The following is a 20,428-nucleotide window of genomic DNA, read 5'->3' as shown; positions in this document are numbered from 1 at the left end:
TGGTGTGGCTGTGACTGCTTGTGCTGCAGCAGACCTACTGTGGTGATATTCTTCTGGACTCTCCCACACCTGCTCCTTATCTCGTCCCAAAACTCACCAGTGGCTGCAATGGTATTTCACATCTCCACTCCACTAAGAAATGTTCCAATTGGCTGTTTATACACACGTCTATATTTCTTGAACAGTTTAATTCCTTGCATGGTTCACATTTGTGTGAAGTTTAAGTATGTTAATTTTTTATGTAATTGTATTATTACAGTCATATATATCTTCATTCATCAGCTGTTTAAATGTCGGGAAAAAATTCAAAAGTTAAAAATTTTAAATTTGCCTCCTGACATCTCCAACCGGTCAAATGAGGCTCTCCCCACTATTTTGTCATGTTGTGGCTAAAGTTCTAATATGTCCATCTTAACACATAAGTAAGCTATGATTCTCAATATAAAGTAATTGAAATTTTGAAAACTTTTCTACCCATTTCAGACAGAAACATTATGAAATATTGGTAGTTGCATAAGTACAGAGTGGGAAAAATAAAATTGGCATGGAAAATATGATGACTGACATGGAATTGAACCTTGTTATTGAATAGGAGAAATTGTTAATGTCACTGATCAACAAGTTCTCTCACGGCTTCTGCAGGAAGGTTTAGCAACCTAACTCTTCTCACCCACAGGGGGAAACAAAAGGTTTAGCAACCTAACTCTTCTCACCCACAAGGGGAAACATATGTAATTAGAACTCCTTTCTGTGGTGGAGGGTGATAGTGATGGTTGTTCTAGCTGGATGACTCAACGTAAATACTATTTTGTATCAGTTGACCAACCATCAACTGCAATTAATTGTCATTTAAGTCAGAATACTTCTTTTAATAATTGTAGTTCAACATATTCAGCAATTTTTTTTCTGTCTTTTGAAAACACATCACTTTTAGTTACATTTCTGTTCTAATGGACTGGAAAAAGATTCAAGGGGCCAGATTTGGTGAGTAGGATGGGCAAAACCCATTTTCATTTTGTTTTTACCCAAAAAACTTTGTCACTTAACACTATCAGGCCGAAAGTGTTCTTGTGGTGTAGGATACAATCCACAATGCCGGTTGTTTTCCCACAGTGCTTCGTTCAGTTGTTTTTGCACTAGAACGTAGTAATGCTCTTGAACTGTCTTATCTGGGGGCAACAAATTGATGGTGGACTATCATCACACACACACTCACACTCACACACTCACACACACGCACACACACACACACACACACACACACACACACACACACACACACACACACACACACAAACCACCGTTTTCATGTTACTACTCTCCAGTTTTGTTTTGTTTTGTTGTGGTAATGAAACAATCTTTCACTGGCCCGATTGTGTCTTGATTTTTGGGTCATAACCCCAGCACTGTCTTTTATCACTGATTTTTTACTTGAACTTAATGTTAGTGCATTATCAAATAGTGTTAAAATACTCTCAGCTAATTTAGTACAGTATGTAAGTAGAGGCACCTAAGAGAAACTATTCCTACTGTCCCTTTACTTGCAGGAAATGATTTCTAGTTACAATGGGTCACTCCTTATACAAGAACAAAGTGAAAAGTCTTAGCCTGTCAAAGATGATAGATGAATCTTGATGAAATTTTGTGTAATGTTTGTACATGTCATGCAGTAAGTTATGTACAGTTTCAACCTGATGTGTAGAAGTTTTGTGTTATGCATTGTTTAATGGTTTTATTGTTTAAATGGATTAACCGAAATACTGTACAATCGTAAAATTCATTGTGCTGGCTTGCTTATTACCAATGGCAATTCAAGCCCGGTGAATGTTCGTAAGGGGTTTCCTCTTTAATTTTCAATTGTTAAGAAATGGATAGATCAAGTGAAAGTATTGCTGAACCTCAGCTCCAGATGAGAACACTGAGAAAGCGCATACCAAGGTACTGACTTGACGAATAGCTGACACAAAAGCCACATCAGAAGAAAAAAAATGTGGTGTGTTTATTTGAAGAATGTCCATCTCCATAGCTGAGCGGTCAGCACGGAGAATGTCGGGGTTCGGGTTCGATTCCCAGCAGGGTCGGAGATTTTTCCCCACTTGGGGGACTAGGTATTGTGTTATCCTCATCATCATTGCATCCACATTGACACACGAGTCACGAAACTGGCATCAACTAAGAAAACTTGCATCAGACGATTGGTCTACCCAGTGCTCATCATCATCAGTTGAAGAATTTACAATATGAAATCTTTTTTAAAATGGGTGATATATTTGATGAATGCTGACAAAAAAAGTTGATTTCACCTGCTGGAAAGGTTATGGTCAGTACTTTCTGGTAACAAAAAGGATTTTTTTAAGGCTTGGGCTTTAAAAAGAAAGAAAAAAAATAATAATATGAATATTGAAAGTTGCCTTGGTAAAGGGAAAACTTAGGGATTTGAAGTATGAATTGCTGGAACATTCACTCTGTTCACTAGATTTTGCATCCTCTGACATCCAGCTATTCTCACAACTGATGAACTGATTTAGCTGGAAAATGTATGAATTCTGTTAAGAGCTTATGGCAGCAGTAGATAGGTGTTTTTAAGCCCTTCCAGGATGTTAATTTCAAGATGCAATGTAGTATCAACAAAAATTTTGATTGAAAGTGCATTAATCCTAAAAGGGGACCTTATCAAAAATAAGGTGCAATGTTGACAATAATAGCACAATCTTTCATTACCGGGCTGAGATTTTTCACCCTCATCACCACTGCCACCACATTGCAGTCCTCCCCTCCCCTCCACCTCCATCCCTCGCCTCTAGTTACGATATTGCACTGATGGTACTTATTTAAACAATCCAAGATATGTATGAGTGATGTTTCCATGTACAAAATTTTCGTAACTTGTATATGACATTACTTCTCTCCAAATAATCTCATGCTACACTGTTCTCTCTTGATGTCTCAGGTAACCTAAAAATTAGGTGTCCTCCCTTTGTGTATCATAATTTCAAGTGGAATCAACTTTGTTATTATTTATTTATTTACACATCAAATTCCATAGGACCAAATTAAGGAGCAAATCTCCAAGGTCATGGAACGTGTCAGTACATGAAATTACAACATAGAAATAATAACAGATAAAAATAAATGTTCATGAACCTGAAAAAAGTCAGTCCATAAGTTTAAGTAAACACTATCAGCAATGCAATAAGAATCAGCTTAATTTTTCAAGGAACTCCTCGACAGAATAGAAGGAGTGACCCATGAGGAAAGTCTTCAGTTTTGATTTGAAAGCGCATGGATTACTGCTAAGATTTTTGAATTCGAGTGGCAGCTTGTTGAAAATGGATGCAGCAGTATACTGCACACCTTTTTGCACAAGAATTTGGGAAGTCTGATCCAAATGCAGGTTTGATTTCTGCTCAGTATTAACCAAGTGAAAGCTGCTTTTTATTGGGAATAAACTAATATTGGTAACAAGAAACGACAATAAGGAATATACATATTGAGTGGCCAGACTCGTGAACAGGGGTCAACAAGAGGTTCGTGAACTCACACCACGTATTGCTCTAATCGCCTGTTTCTGAGCCACAAATATCCTTTTAGAATGGGAAGAGTTACCCCAAAATATAATACCATACAACATAAGCAAATGAAAATAAGCAAAGTAGACTAATTTTCGTGTCGAACAATCACTTACTTCTGATACCGTTCGAATAGTAAAAATGGCAGTATTAAGTCTCTGAACAAGATCCTGAATGTGGACTTTCCACAACAGCTTACTATCTATCTGAACACCTAGAAATTTGAACTGTTCCGTTTCACTAATCATATGCCCGTTCTGTGAAATTAAAACATCAGGTTTTGTTGAATTGTGTGTTAGAAACTGTAAAAACTGAGTCTTACTGTGATTTAGCATTAGTTTATTTTCTACAAGCCATGAACTTAAGTCATGTACTGCATTATTTGAAACCAAGTCAATGTTGCACACAACATCCTTTACTACCAGGCTAGTGTCATCAGCAAACAGAAATATTTTAGAGTTACACGTAATACTAGAGGGCATATCATTTATATAAATAAGGAACAGGAGTGGCCCCAACACTGATCCCTGGGGTGCCCCCCACTTGACAATACCCCACTCAGACCCCACATCACAGCCATTATCAACATTGTGAATAATGATCTTTTGCTGCCTGTTGCTAAAGTAAGAGGTGAACCAATTGTGAGCTACTCCCTGTATTCTGTAATGGTCCAACTTCTGGAGCAATATTTTGTGATCAACACAATCAAATGCCTTAGTTAAATCAAAAAATATGCCAAGCATTTGAAACCTTTTGTTTAGCCCATCCAGTACCTCACAGAGAAAAGAGAATATAGCATTTTCAGTTGTGAAACGACTTCTAAAGCTGAACTGTACATTTGATAGCAAATCGTGTGGTATAAACGATCAATTATCCTTACGTACACAGCCTTTTCAATAACTTTTGCAAACACTGATGGCATAGAAATAGGTCTAAAATTATCTACGTTATCCCTTTCTCCCTCTTTATAAAGGATAGAGAGCACGGTTTTTTCTTTCCATGTTTCTTGCTAAGAAAGTTACTGAATAACTTGTTTGATTGTTGCAGTATTTATGTTGAAATAAACATATCTGAATTTCTTCATGCAGTTTTTCAAATCTTCCGCAGGCGAACTGTTCAAAAAGATACACCAAACAAGGGCCGCCAATTTTACTGTTGCCCAAAACCACCAAATGAACGCTGCAACTTCTTCCAGTGGGTTGATGAGCCAAATACAGCCAGAGGGGGGCACTAGTAATAATGACTGGGGTAGTAGAGGAAGTAAATGGAATGGAAATAATAGTGGGGCATCCACAAGTTGGCAAACTAATGCAGGTATGTTTTACCATAAATTTTGCTGCAGTAAAGCAGTGTGAATAGGTTTTGTGCTAAGTAAGCTTTCATTTTTATGTTTATATTGAAGCATCTCTGAGCTGATACTATTATATAACAATTAAGTCATTACAAATAAAGCATTGTTAGTAGATCTTTGGTAAGTATCCCTATTAATTTTTTATTTGTTTAAAGAGCAGGTTGTTGATTATTTCAAGTTATAATATTATATGTTAAATTTTTTTTTATTATAGAAGTAGCATGTTGATGTTTTACTGATAGCCAATTGATGTGCTCTATATAAGCAATGTGTATTTCAGTCCCTTTGGGCTTTTCTGCATAAAACACTCATTAGAAAATACTGCACTTTTATAATGGACGGTATATGAGAGATGCCTTGGAAGTATGAAATCAGTAGAATTAGGGGTGCACATAAAAGTTAAAAAAATACTTAAAAATAAGCTTGTCCGAGAATGTGATGTGTCAAAAAGAACTGTTTTATTTGGCAGTCAAGCAACATAGCGATGGGCCTCCTACGTAACAACACTGTTGATTCCTTGTTTAGTTTTGATCTAGCAAGTTGAAATTTTTGCATGGAAGTGGGGAAATCATTTGTAGAAACATTTTAACTCTTGAAATTAACTTGTGGAAATAATACTTTGTGTCCAATGCAGTGTTAGGAACAGTTCTCCCAATTCATTTGTCAGGCAAAGATGAACCATTCCAAAAATCGGTTATCTTGCCAATACCAGTCATTGTCTGTTGCAGAGCAGGATTTGCATAAACACACACACACACACACACAGATCATATAGAGTGAACACAGTTGTAGCAAGACAACTTGGGGTTCTGTCATCATGATGACATGCCTTTCCAGTCAGCTTCCTCAGTGTGTGTTTTTTGTGCTAAAAACAAGAGACTATCTTCCAGCCACCCTTTTCCGCAGGCATCGTTTAGTGCATTTTTTTCTTGTTTCCATAATTACAGTCTGTGCTGAGTGTGTCCCATTATGAAGGTATTAATGACCTGAAGGAGAGTTTCTCATTGGCATAGAATTACATTTTAGGAGAACTTTTCCAGAACTGCATGGTGAAATGGAAACACTGCTGAGATAAGTGTGTGATTAGAGGGAAAAAGCATTATGAAGGTAACAAGGACTAAACTTCTGTTCATCGAATGAAAGTATTGTTTAAAAAAGTTATGCTATTTTTTGAACCTGCCTTGTATTATCACTTACATCAAAAAGATCCTATACACAGGTTTCTGCCTCTCTTGGGTATTTGTTGAATTATTTGTGGATCCAGTCCACTGATGACAATGATGGTGGTGGTGGTGATAAAAATTGAAACTTGCAGAATACCACCTGGCTTCCTGATAATTGTTTACAGAAGCATTATCAAAATGCAAAACATCTGTCAGTTGAGTATTCACTTAGGGAATGCTACAGTTCCTTTGGAATGGACAGATAAGAAGAAAATGGTCAGTGATTTGCAATGGTATCAAGTTGGAGCATTGTTTTGCACCCAAATAGCATGGAGTTACTGAACGACTTGGAGATCACTGAACAGGTTACAAATGGGCATTGACAAATCTAAGGACAACATAATGAAATGATGATACAAACGACAACGCGGTGTCAGTGTAGATAAGTACAGACAGTGAAACATCTGTACTACTGTTTATGTTGCTCTGATTCTTGCTATGAAGAATTGTTAAAGGTGCGAGGCAAGGCCATAGCAGCTGCTTGTTTATGGGCGAAGACTATTTGATATTTCAGTTCTGTGTGTGTGTGTGTGTGTGTGTGTGTGTGTGTGTGTGTGTGTAAATTCTTTCTATTTCCACATCTTAAACTGTAAATTTATAGAATCATATGTGTATGCTCCTGACTTGAGTAAATAAGTAGAATTCCAAAGTGCTTCAAACAATGGGCTTCACAAAAATTTTCAATTGACTCTGCTTATTGTTTTGAGTGTCCTTTTCTGTGCTAAAAATATTCTTCTTGAATTCACAGAATTGCCTCAAAATATGTCATAAGAAGTAACCAAATGAAACTAATCATAGTAAACAAAACACTCCTGTAAAGCCTGTGAAATGTGTTTTGACTGTATACCATTAAATGAAACATTACATTTTGCATACATGGTGACTGTCTCTACCTCACATTTGTTTATTGTCTATAAACTTATGCTTCTAGTAAATATGAAATGAACTTTAATTAAACTGTATACAGGGTGTTCATTTTAACAGAAGACATTAAAATACCTCAAAAAATTATAACACTACCAGCTGCTGTTATATTAGTAGTATGCTGATAATGTTATTCCTGTGAAAGAATTTATGGTTTTGTGAATATTACGATGTGTAATCGTAAGGTATCACACTAATTTTGTTCCGCTAAAGATTTGTATTAAAAGGAAGCAGTAGCAAGCTAAACGGGAGTCGAACCAAGGTTCTATTAGTAGTCAGGTAAAATTTAATTGCATAAAAAGAAACCGTTGCCAGCCTAATTAGGCAAAATTGTACCCAGTACTAGCATGATTCATAGAGTTAATTATGTGGGTTGACTTTACTTTATGCTACTGTTTTGCAGATAAGATACAAGACAGTAGCACAATTTAGCAAGGAATGTACCAGTGATTTGACTTGAAGTACACAGGAGGAGTATTAATGCATTTAGGCACAACTGGCTCTCAATAACTCTATCTAGGTATCCATTACAGTAATCAATATAATGGAAGGAAACATTCCACGTGGGAAAAATTATATATAAAAACAAAGATGAGGTGACTTACCGAACAAAAGCGCTGGCAGGTCGATAGACACACAAACAAACACAAACATACACACAAAATTCAAGCTTTCGCAACAAACTGTTGCCTCATCAGGAAAGAGGGAAGGAGAGGGGAAGACGAAAGGAAGTGGGTTTTAAGGGAGAGGGTAAGGAGTCATTCCAATCCCGGGAGCGGAAAGACTTACCTTAGGGGGAAAAAAGGAAAAAAAGGAAAAAAGGAAATATGTCTGCTTGTGTCTGTATGTGTGGATGGATATGTGCGTGTGTGCGAGTGTATACCTGTCCTTTTTTCCCCCTAAGGTAAGTCTTTCCGCTCCCGGGATTGGAATGACTCCTTACCCTCTCCCTTAAAACCCACTTCCTTTCGTCTTCCCCTCTCCTTCCCTCTTTCCTGATGAGGCAACAGTTTGTTGCGAAAGCTTGAATTTTGTGTGTATGTTTGTGTTTGTTTGTGTGTCTATCGACCTGCCAGCGCTTTTGTTCGGTAAGTCACCTCATCTTTGTTTTTATATATAATATCCATTACAGTAGGAAGATAATGATAATTTTAGGTAAATTATTATGGTGGAGCACTACTGATGTGGGTGAAATGTTCTTTCACAGTTTAATTATAGGAAATTACTACTATTGAAATAGTTATGAAGTAATAATATCTTTTCTACTGATTATTATTTGCATTCTCAAGGAACATTCACTTCCTTATATTATTTAGCCCAAATGGGATATATGACACATGGATCTGGTAGAGTTTGAATATTGTAGACAGTTGCTTACTCTTGATTGCTATTATTGTAATATGTTTAACTCTAGCTTAACTATTAACATGGGGACCCAGAAACTAGTTGACCAGTAGATTCAGATCGTAGCACTGTGTTCGATATGTTGTAGGAATACAACATTGCGAATTGGGGTTCCAGTTAGAAGTTACGAAATGCTGGTGCATCCTACCCTCGCAGCATGGAGGTGAGGTCCTATGTGCCATTGGATATTCAAGAGCCATTCAATAACATGTCATAAATTACAACCATGTACCCATTTCTATTCCCCCAATTACAGCACCATATGTGGCAAAACAAAGGAAATGCTTCAGATAAAACATATTTAGATTTTACTGTGTAATCATAATCTGCAATAAAAAGCAGGGATTCCAATTGAAGATTTCAATTGGCCGGGTGGTCGGGGGGGGGGGGGGGGGGGGGGGGCGGGGGGGGAGGGGGGGGGAGGGGGGGGGGATGATCGAGTGTGGTTCTAATGTTTCTGTGTTTCTGACGACAAGAATGTGTGAAGTTGGATTGCAACCTTCTCACTTCTTTTACACGCGTAGACTTACTTGGGATGCACAGATGATCTTCTTCTCTGGATAGCTGACTACGTCAATCTCCAAAAACTTCTTCTCTGAAGAATGGTGCTAGTTAAAGGAATATATATGACTCATGCTCTCTCTCTCTCTCTCTCTCTCTCTCTCTCTCTCTCTCTCTCTCTCTCTCTCTCTCTCTACTCGTGAAATAAGTAGATACTCGAAGAATACATTTAGTTCACTGTCGGTGTATTTAAACTTCCATAAAGAACAAAATTATCATTTCTCACATAAACATTAGACTTCTTGTAAGTCACCCGTGTCATCTCACATTAGACACAAATTAAGATACATTTACCACACAGTTGATTCAACAACCATGGAAATCGTGAACAAGTATTGCCCCTAGCACGTCTGTGTTAAAAGTTACTAAAAATCTTTTTTCAACTCAACTGTATTTTTCGTCACTAGAATAGTCAAAATTATAAAACAGCACCGAATAACACAGAAGTTCCTTGGGGTTGCCATGTTCTTTCATTACAACTTCCTTGGCGAGACCAACAAGTACTTATCGGTGCCGTTCGACCACTGTGTCTACAGTCTTCTCACTACACACTTCAGACCTGCACACACAGACAGGTGACACATAGTAGATAGGCTCTCTCACACTTATATTTAAAATATCATGTGTTCGAGATGGTAGAAGGCCGAGTGGTTCTAGAATTTATGCAGAAGTTCTCGAAACACTACATATCCCCCCACCCCCCACCCCTCCCCCCCCACCCCCTCAGATCAAACATCCGGTATTTTATACCTAATAATTATGTACATTAATATCACACATAATAACAATTCACATTTTAAGAGTATACTTTTATTACATAGGTTTATATATACCCTTTTTCACATCAACAACAATTCTACCCCCCCCCCCCCCCCCCCCCCCCAAATCGAAAACTCCAGGTGTTCATGACACACGGGTGATCTAGTTATCTAGTTTCTGTTCTGTTGTAGTTTGGAGGAACTCGGGGGAACATGAAAGTGTTCCTTTTGACACTCGTGAACTTTCATAAAACGTAATGTGCATAGAATTCAAACATACCAGAATAATCCCTATAAAATGTGTGACTTCTGTCACGATACTGTCCCCTTCTCCTACGATCAGTAACTATACCTTGCATGTGGGTTGACCTTTGAGTACACTTCCTCTTTCCGTTCTGGTACGTACGCCAGTTTATAAAACATCGCAACTTCTCAGGTCACAGGTCATCCTATTTCCATATAGGTACACCTGCCCTTTTGATACTTTTAATATAATTTTGATCGAAAAATCGTATTACTTTTCCATTGTAATCTTCTCCTGACATAATTGTCAATGTATTTCCTGTATCCAATTTTACACCAACTGCATTATGTTCTTCAAGCTTGTTATTTATCTGACATATGATACTATTGGCCTTTGCTCTTATATTGGTGCTACTGTCTCATTTTACTTGTGTTTGTATTATTTTTGCAATTTTACAAGTAATGTACTTTTGCTTATGAGGTGGCAACTGGGCCATATCAAGTGCTACTTTAGTATATTCTTTTCTGTTGGAGTGAATGTAATGTTGGTCAGCTTTTCTAACTTTTGGAAAAATTAGTTCCTCAAATTCTTGTGCAAGCAGACCGAGCGAGGTGGCGCAGTGGTTAGCACACTGGACTCACAGTCGGGAGGACGACGGTTCAAACCTGCATCCGGCCATCCTGATTTAGGTTTTCTGTGATTTCCCTAGATCACTTCAGGCAAATGCCAGGATGGTTCCCTTGAAAGGGCACGGCCAATTTCCTTCCCCATCCTTCCCTAATTTGAGCTTCTACTCTGTCTCTAATGATATCGTTGTCGATGGGATGTTAAACACTAATCTCCTCTTCCTCCTTTTCTTCTATTGTCAGTGTAGGTTGTTGAGTCATGCAATGCCCTGCCACCAGTGTATAGAGTCGGAAGTGGTGCAAGTGCTAACAGGTGCAGTATCTGTCCAAGTCCAACCTCAAGAAAGGAGGTCATAGCGAAGGAGGTTGTGGCAAAGGTGGCAGAACAGGTGACAGAGGTGGCGAACTGATGGCACCAGCTGTGATGGAGGTGGCAGCAGCAGAGGGATTGGCTGCGACAGTGCAGGAACCAGGATCCCGCTGTGGCCCTGACAGCTGAGGGGGCACCCACAGCAGAGGAGAGAATTGTGAAAATATTTGAGCAACAGTGGAGAAGGCGAGGACTTCAGCCGCAATGTAGGAGTCAGTTAGGCAGACGGAGAATGCAGAGGTGCACCTGTGTTCAGCAGCTCAAACAATGTTGTAGCTGGAGCACGTCACGACACCCTGCCCCCATCTGTGTGGATGATGTAGAGGTGCCAGCCATGTCTACTCTTCACTACCACCAGCCCCCATTTTGGCCAGCGGCCGAACCTGCAAGCCCAAACCACTGTGCCAGGTGGGAATCATTGTGGCGTTGTGGCTCTGCTGCCAGCAGATGGTCTGGTGTCAGCCAAAGCAGATGTAACCGAGTCCGGGGCTGATAACAGTGCAGCAGCTGTACTGGACTCTTATCGCCAACAGGAGTGAACCTATAACAAGTGAGGAACTGGTCAAACATCCAAAACTTTTTTGCCCCCATCATCTGAGACTCAAATATTTCTACTAGCCATTCTGCTTTCCTGTTTGCTTGAGGATGGAAAGGTGGTGCTGTGACATAGAGAACATCACTTTTTGTACAAAAATCATCAAATTTCTGAGATATGAACAAGGGGTCATTGTTGATAACTAACGTATATGAAAGCCCTTCCATTGCAAAAATTTTTGACGAAGCAGAAATTGTTACTGCCACAGAAGTAGACAGAACAGTGCACCACAAACAAAAACTTAGAATAAGCATCAATCACAACAAGCCAGTAGAAATAAAAAAAAAAAAGGCCTGCAAAATTCATTCCCAAGGCTGCTGCGAATGTGGCCATGTTGAATGGGTGGCACACGGTAGGTAGGCTGCAACAACTCTCACATTTCTCCGTCAGTGGCTGACCTAAGAACATGTTTCCATGCTAATGCCTTTGTACGTGATACACCCTAATAGTCCACATGTAATAAACACATAGCCTTACACCAGGGGCAGACGGGACTACAACCTGAGGAGTGGTGCCCTCTGTAGCCAACAGCTGCACCCTGTTCCAAAATAAGATTTTGCACTGCAAAATAATTTCTTAAAGGATCAGAAGCAGACCCTGAATGTTTGTCCAGCCAGCCATGTTGCACAAAAGAAACAACTTTATTTAAAACAGGATCCATGGCTATTGTGGCTGCAATTTTATTGCTAGTAAGAGGAAAATTCTCGGCAACATTTTGAGTTTCCATGTCTAAATGAAAACGAAGTAATTCTTCGTTATCAAACTCTGGATGTAGACCAATCAGCAAACAAGATAGGTTGTAAGTGTAGCTAATAATTGCATTGTGACAGGATAAGAGGCCACCACTGTAAGTAGTGTGCAGCTTTGTCCGGACTAGGATGCTGAAGAGTTAAAGAGAGAAACCAGTGGTTTGAGGTCTGTGATCAGGTGAAACTTAGACCATTATATAAACACATGAATTTTTTTTTTGATCATACATGATCGCCAAAACCTCTTTCACTGTCTTTCAGGATTTACAGGCATGTGCAATAAGAGGTTCAGAAACGTTCGCATACTTATGAGCAAAGATGATGCCATGGCCAAACTGAGATGTGTCTGTCGCTGACACAGCGTGTGGCCTGGCTGAAATGTGACCAAACAAGGGGCCAACTGCATCTTACTTTTCAACAACCGGAATAACCGGTCACATGCTGGGTGTGGAAAGGAACATCCTTTACATAATAATGCATGGAGGTTTTGTGCCACTGTAATAGCATCTAGTATGAATTTATGGTAGCACACAATTTTGCCTAAAAATGCCTGTAATTCTGTGACTGACATGGGGGCATCTGGAGAAATCTTGTATACTTGGATGGGCGAGGACTTGTCTAGCTCCATTCATTCGTGAGACACAGAATGTAGCGGTCTACTTCCGGTCATCTACAGATTAAATCAGAAACAGTGCTGAGACGGTGGAGTATGAAAGTGTGGCAATAGCATCAGTATATTGGTGCATTGGTTTAATGCCAGCATGCGACACTTCAGAATCCAAATAAATAATGGTTGGTTGAAAAACTGTGTCTTTTCCAAATTGCACTTTAATCCTGCGGACTTTAAAATATAAAATAGGGCATGAAGGTTGTGCAACTGTACCTCTGTAGAGGCACCAGACACTTCTGTATCATCTAAATAGTTGATGCAGCCAAGAAGTGGTGCAAAAGAAAAATAGCTGGTACACCTGTCACATCAAAAGCCGAATGCGAATATTGATAAAACCCAAATGGGTTATTGATAACCAGAAGGCATTTAGATTCCTCATTGAGCAGCAGCTGTAAATATGCCTCTGACAAGTCAGTCTTTGAAATATAATGACCGCTTGATAATTTTGCTAACAACTTATCAAGGCACAGCATAGGGTAGATGTCAATGATTGATTGTGCATTAACAGATTTTTTAAAAATCACCACAGAGGTGTAGTTTATAGGTAGGCTTTTTTACTATCACTATTGATTTTGTCCATTCACTAAAATAAATAGGTCAAATAACATCAAGGGATTGAAGACGATCTAATTCTGCTGGGTGGACCTGGAAAAAACAGGGACAGACAGACTGTTCCATTGTAATATGAGCATGAAATTCTGTTGCTCAGTATGGTCCTATAGAAAATACAAAGGAAAGTTTGCCACAGTGAGGGTCTTTAATTGTAATACGAGCTTGAAATACTGTTGCACACTGCAGTCCTGTAGAAAATACAGAGGAAAATTTGGTACGGATAGGATCTAACAGTTGATATGGAACTTGATCAACGACTAGATGCATTTCATCATCAATGGAGAATGCAAACAATATAAAAGCATCCCAACCAAACAGATTTTCAGTGTGAGAATTGTCCACAACTAGGAATGTTAATGAACGAACCACAGGCTTGTGAGTACAGGTGCAGTAAACTGTCCAAGAATGGGAATGTCTTGTTCGTTATAAACTTATAACTCATCAACCTCCATGACACTGGAGTCAGAGGGGGTGAATCCAAATCCACATAAGTCTGAGAATTCACCAATGTTGCTGCTGCATTCGTGTCCACCTGCATTCTTAATAACTTGTTAAACACATGCACTTCAGTGTGTAACTCCCTTTGAGACACCGTCACTGCTGATACATTGTTCACATCCATGTTCATTTCACCCTCACTCAGGTTTGGAAAGGAATTACATACAGAAGCACTGTGTCCTTTCTTATGGCACATTTTACACGTTGCCCAGCACCTCAGTCACACGGTCCATACATGTTGAATTAGCAGTATGTACATAAAGGCAGTGGAGCACGAGGCTCTCGCTGTTGTGACATGTACTGTTGTTGCAAATGCCGATTACCTATACGATGCTGATATGTCTGCTGGACTGCTGCAATAGCATCTATGTTCCCTTGCGAACTGACTGAAGGCTGGGAGGGGTGAGAGGAACTGATTTCTGAAATTTTGAATTAGACTTTTTTCTAACTACCTGCAGCCCATGAAACTTCAAATTACTGAGCTATGTTCAATACTTCTGTAAGCATAGGACATTTACACTGTAGAGCTTGCTATCGAACTTCTCTATCAGGAGCAAAATGTGTGATTGCATCACAAACCATTTGTTCGGCATAGGATTCCTTGAGAACATTTGTCAGAAAATTACATTCCGTGTAGTTCTGCTGCCCATGCCCTGCATGACTACGTTGACTTCTTTTGGCTGCGGTAAAACTCCACATGAGCAGCAATAATGCAAGTACGTTTACAATGATATGTAGAAGGTAATTCACACACTTCGGTCAAAAGAAAGCTTGAAAGTTCTTGTGATACAACAGCTGATACTCATAAGCTTACATCTGTTAAATGCCTGGAAATGTTGCTGCATGCATTTTTCATCTTCTGCTGCATCATCATATGCGGGGACCAAACAGCCTCCATAAAAATTAAACATATAAGACTAATAACTGAAACTGAACATGTGGAGTCGAAACCGTACTTGTTGCCAAAAAGTGTTCTAACCCAAGAACACTGTAATTTATTGCTCGAACAGTAGGTACACACATACGAAAGACACAGGTACAATACAATTATTACACAGGTACAATACAATTATTAGTACACAAGTGACCAGCGGAGCCTTGCGCTCTGGCCTTTACATTCATAAGTTCCAACATGGGGCACAGCTGGCAGGCTCCGCATGCAACTACTGTTGTATTAGAAGGCCGGGTGGTCTCTAGTGGCCAAATTGAGCACAGACTCCATACACGAACTATGAAGTGGCGCACACAAAATTGGTTGTTACAGCACTTCCATAGCACAGTTAACACACATATTTGTCCTTCACCTGCGTAAAGAAGTAACCAGTTTCCCATTCCAAATGATAATGAATTTTTGTTTTGCTTTTTGCTTGAACACAGCATCATTAGAACAGACCTAGCTTAGTATCAGTGTGTAAGTCAAACTCTCACTAGCACAGTCTGATATACACATGAAAAACAGAATGTGCATGACTTCATGTGTATATGATCAACTGTGATGCCGACAATGTAGAATTCTTATGTAACAATGGCAACTGCATGGGAGAAACAAAAAGTTATTCTTGTGAGTGCAGTCTGAGCTTAGTGGAGCAATTCAGGTTAGCCAATCTGAGCATTACCATTACCGAAAATGTCCCCCCGGGCTACTAGTAGCTCGTAATTGACGGTTTGGCGATCATTGCTCAAAACAAATCATTTTCCTGCTTTTTAAATGAAATATTTGCTTGAGTAGAAACCATAATACTTCCTTTTTCTGAAATCATATTTGTCTTGTTTTATTTGCTTAGTATTGTCTGAGCTTTCAACAATTGATGATAGTTTTGTTTCCCACTAGAAACAATCTCAGTGGTGAACTGAATGCTTCTCTTTTTTAACATGCTCCTCCACATTATGTTTCCTTCCATCCCAATTTGATAAATACGAAATCTTTAGAACATTATTTTTTAATTTGTAATGTATTAGCACTGATTAATTAACACTGTCCAGTCACATTAAAGTGACCACCTGTCAGAAGCCTGAATAACCATCATTTTCAGTGCAGACCATTGCAATATATGCAGGAAGAGATTCAGTGAGGTTCTATAAGGTACTGACAGGTATGTGGAGCCATGCTGACTCAAGTGCCATGCCCAGCTGCCCTAGGTTTCTTGGTTTAGGATAGATGGCACAAAGAGCCCAATCGAGGTGGTCCCACAGATTCTCGATTGGGTTTCAATCCAGAGGGTTTGTTGACCAGGGGAGCATGGTAAACTCATCCTAGTGCCCTTCGAATCGTGCATGTAATCTGTGAGTTGTGTGACACACTGCATTGTCCTGCTGGTAAATGCCTTTGTGCTGAGGAAAAACAAATTACTTGTAGGTATCAATATAATAGAAGGAAACATTCCACGTGGGAAAAATTATATATAAAAACAAAGATGAGGTGACTTACCGAACGAAAGCGCTGGCAGGTCGATAGACACACAAACAAACATACACACAAAATTCAAGCTTTCGCAACAAACTGTTGCCTCATCAGGAAAGAGGGAAGGAGAGGGGAAGACGGAAGGAAGTGGGTTTTAAGGGAGAGGGTAAGGAGTCATTCCAATCCCGGGAGCGGAAAGACTTACCTTAGGGGGGAAAAAGGACAGGTATACACTCGCACACACGCACATATCCATCCACACATACAGACACAAGCAGACATATTTCCTTTTTTCCTTTTTTCCCCCTAAGGTAAGTCTTTCCGCTCCCGGGATTGGAATGACTCCTTACCCTCTCCCTTAAAACCCACTTCCTTTCGTCTTCCCCTCTCCTTCCCTCTTTCCTGATGAGGCAACAGTTTGTTGCGAAAGCTTGAATTTTGTGTGTATGTTTGTTTGTGTGTCTATCGACCTGCCAGCGCTTTCGTTCGGTAAGTCACCTCATCTTTGTTTTTATATATAAAATTACTTGTAGGGGTGGACATGGTCCCCAAAGATAGATATATGGTTGTGTTGATTCATTGTGCCTTCCAGAATGACAAGATCATCCAGGAAATGCCCTCCATCCTGGACTCTTCCTGCGATTGTTGAATGTTGTTTGGTGTCTGATGATCCACGCCATGCATGCCAACCGCCATCTGTATGATGTACCATAAAATGTGTTTCATCTGAAGAGGCCACCTGTCACCACTCAGCGAACATTCAGTTGCAGTATTGGCTTGCAAATTCTAGCCTTTGTCACTGATGAACAGCAGACACCTGCTGCAGAGGCCCATATGCAACAATGTTCACTGAACAGTCATTGAGGAGACACTGTTAGTAGCCCCTTGTTTTATCTGGGTTAGTAAGTTGCTCTTTAGTTACTTGTCTGCTTGCCCATACTCATCTCTGCAGCTGTTGTTCTCCGTGTCATCAATGGCCCATGGTGCACCATAGTTAGTCGCTGGTTTTGGATAGTGCCATTTTGCCATCCACTGTATACGTTAACCATGTCAGCATGTGAACAGTTACGAACTTAGCTGCTTCACAAATGCTTCCACCCTCGGTCCAAAAGCCAGTGATCATGCCCCCTTGGATGTCGGATAAATCACTCCATTTCTGCATTACGACAACAGCGGCACAGTTTTCCACATCCCTCAGACTTGTTTTATACTCCCTTTATATATCCTTCATTGCTGGTGCAGCCAACAGCCACCTGTGAGTGATTATTGCACTTTGATATCGAACATAGGTGTTAGTCACATTATTGTGACTGAGCCATGTGTTTTTTAACCCCACATGTGGATTTATAGCCAAGTAACCCATACCATACAGTTCTATTTATATAACCTCTCAAAGAACATTTGGCTGAAGCAAACTGTGCACATTTGTTAATGATTCCTGGACCACAGGTGAATCCAATGTTTCCATAATTTGCACGTGTCCTTGTGGAGAGACTATTACTCACCAGACAAGTAAGGTAGCAGCAAATCATAATTCAAGAAAGCTTCTGATTGGTGATTGAATTTGTGCACACATGCCCAGTTTACTGCACAGATTTTCTCTTTCCAATTTGGCCTTTTCTAGATGTTACATTGAAGCGCCAAAGAAACTGGTATAGGCATGCATATTCAAATACAGAAATATGTAAACAGGCAGAATATGGTGCTGCGGCCAGCAATTCCTTTATAAGACAAGTGTCTGGAGCAGTTGTTAGATTGGTTACTGCTGCTCCAATGGCAGGTTATTAAGATTTGAGAGCGTTTGAATGTGGTGTTGTAGTCGGCGCATGAGCAGAGGACACAGCATCTCCGAGGTAACGAGGAAGTGGGGATTTTTCCGTACAACATTTCACGAGTGTACTGTTAGTATCAGGAATCTGGTTAAACATCAAATCCATGACTGCGCTGTAGCCAGAAAAAGATCCTGCAAGAACGGGACCAACGACGACTGAAGAGAGTCGTTCAACGTGTCAGAAGTGCAACATTGCAACAGACTTGAGTAATTCCAGCAGGACAGTGCGACACCCCACATGTCCAGAATTGCTACAGAGTGGTTCCAGGAACACTCTTCTGAGTTAAACACTTCTGCTGTCCACCAAACTTCCTAGACTTGAACACTATTGAGCATATCTGGGATGCCTTGCAGCGTGATGTTCAGAAAAGATCTCCAGCCACTTGTATTCTTGTGGATTTATGGACAGCCCTACAGGATTCATGGTGTCAGTTCCCTCTACTACTACTTCAGACATTAGTCCACACCATACCGTGTTGCGGCACTTGTGTATCCTCGTGGGGGCCCTACACGATATTAGACAGATATACCAGTTTCTTTGCCGGCCAGAGTGGCCGAACGGTTCTAGGCACTGCAGTCTGGAACCGCGCGACCGCTACGGTTGCAGGTTCGAATCCTGCCTCGGGCATGGATGTGTGTGATGTCCTTAGGTTAGTTAGGTTTAAGTAGTTCTAAGTTCCAGGGGACTGATGACCTCAGAAGTTAAGTCCCATAGTGCTCAGAGCCAACCAGTTTCCTCGGGCTCTTCGGAGCAACCAGTTTCTTCGGCTCTTCGGTGTATAAGAGAAGTCACTGAAAATTAGACACTTATTAAATATTCATCAACAGAAAAAGAGCTTTTTTAAAGTACTACTAATAAAATATTTTTCTCCCTCCTCCCCCAGATTGATCTTACCTCTATTCTTTCTTCACTTGCAGGAGCAGCTCACCAAAAGTATGTCAAAGTCTCAGTCAATGATAATAGCATAACTCTTATATAAAGTTAATGCACTTGTCTGCATTACACTGTCATAATAAATCAAAGAGAGATATCACATGCTTGCATGTGATTCATACATACATAGCACTACCTTATTCATTTAGCTATCTTCCGTCATTTATAATGAGTATATTCTTCTGATGGTCTTCTGTAGGCTACCATCTGGATGAAAGTTTAAGATGTCCACACACAGCCACTCTGTACCATGGCAAAAATATAAATCACAGGTTGTTGTCCATCCTGTTCAAGCCTCTTCATGTATGCATATCTGCTGCAACCTACAGGGTGACAGTAATTGAACTATATGAAGAAAAACTTAAATTAGTTACAAACTATGGCGTGCACACACTTTGTTCAATATGTAAATGTCACTACAGATATTCGGATTTAGGTTATGACATGTTCGATATGCCTGCCACCCTTGGAAACGATGTGGTACAGATGAATAGCGAAATTCTGCATGACCCGCTGAAGTGTTGGAACATCGATGCTATCAGTGACCTCCTGAATGAATGGCTGTTTTCAGCTCAGCAATGGTTTTGAGGTCATTGCTGTACACCTTGTCTTTACTATAGCCCCACAAAAAGGTGTCGCATGTGTTCAGATCCAAAGAATATGGTGGCCAATCAAAGGCCCATGCTAATGGCCTCTGGGTACCCCAGAGCCAGAATGTGGCCCAAAGTGCTCCGCTAGAACATCAAATACTGTCCTGTTTCGATGGGGTCGCTCTCCATCTTGCATGAATCGCATCTTGTCAAAATCAGGGTCACTTTGGATAATAGGGATGAAACTATATTCCAAAAGCTTCATGTACAGTTCAGTAGTCACCATGCCACCAAGGGATGTCACACCGATTATTCTGTGACTGGACATTGCACATCACATAGTCACCCTTTGAGGGTGAAGAGACTTCTCGATTGCGAAATGCGGATTCTCCATCCCCCAAATGCATCAATTTAGCGTATTTACAAACTCATCCAAATGAAAATGAGCTTCGTAGCTAAACCAGACCAGGCATGCACAATCTCTTCAAGTGTTATGACGATTTTATTTCATTTAGTTC

General features: G+C 40.0%; 1 protein-coding gene across 1 annotated transcript in view; it reads left to right on the top strand.

Annotated features, from left to right (window-relative positions):
- The window catches only part of LOC124595268 (DNA topoisomerase 3-alpha), a 181,940-nt gene that overhangs the window by 149,237 nt on the left and 12,275 nt on the right, over positions 1-20,428 (top strand). The window contains exon 17 of the mRNA XM_047133942.1: positions 4,677-4,883. Within this exon, the coding sequence (XP_046989898.1) occupies positions 4,677-4,803 (127 nt within the window). The 3' untranslated portion in view covers positions 4,804-4,883. The remainder of the gene's footprint in view (positions 1-4,676; positions 4,884-20,428) is intronic.

This window comes from Schistocerca americana, chromosome 2 (genome assembly GCF_021461395.2).
Source record: "Schistocerca americana isolate TAMUIC-IGC-003095 chromosome 2, iqSchAmer2.1, whole genome shotgun sequence".
Lineage (NCBI taxonomy): Eukaryota > Metazoa > Arthropoda > Insecta > Orthoptera > Acrididae > Schistocerca > Schistocerca americana.
The sequence above is the reverse complement of the archived record's forward strand: the minus strand, read 5'-3'. Positions and strand labels throughout refer to the sequence as shown.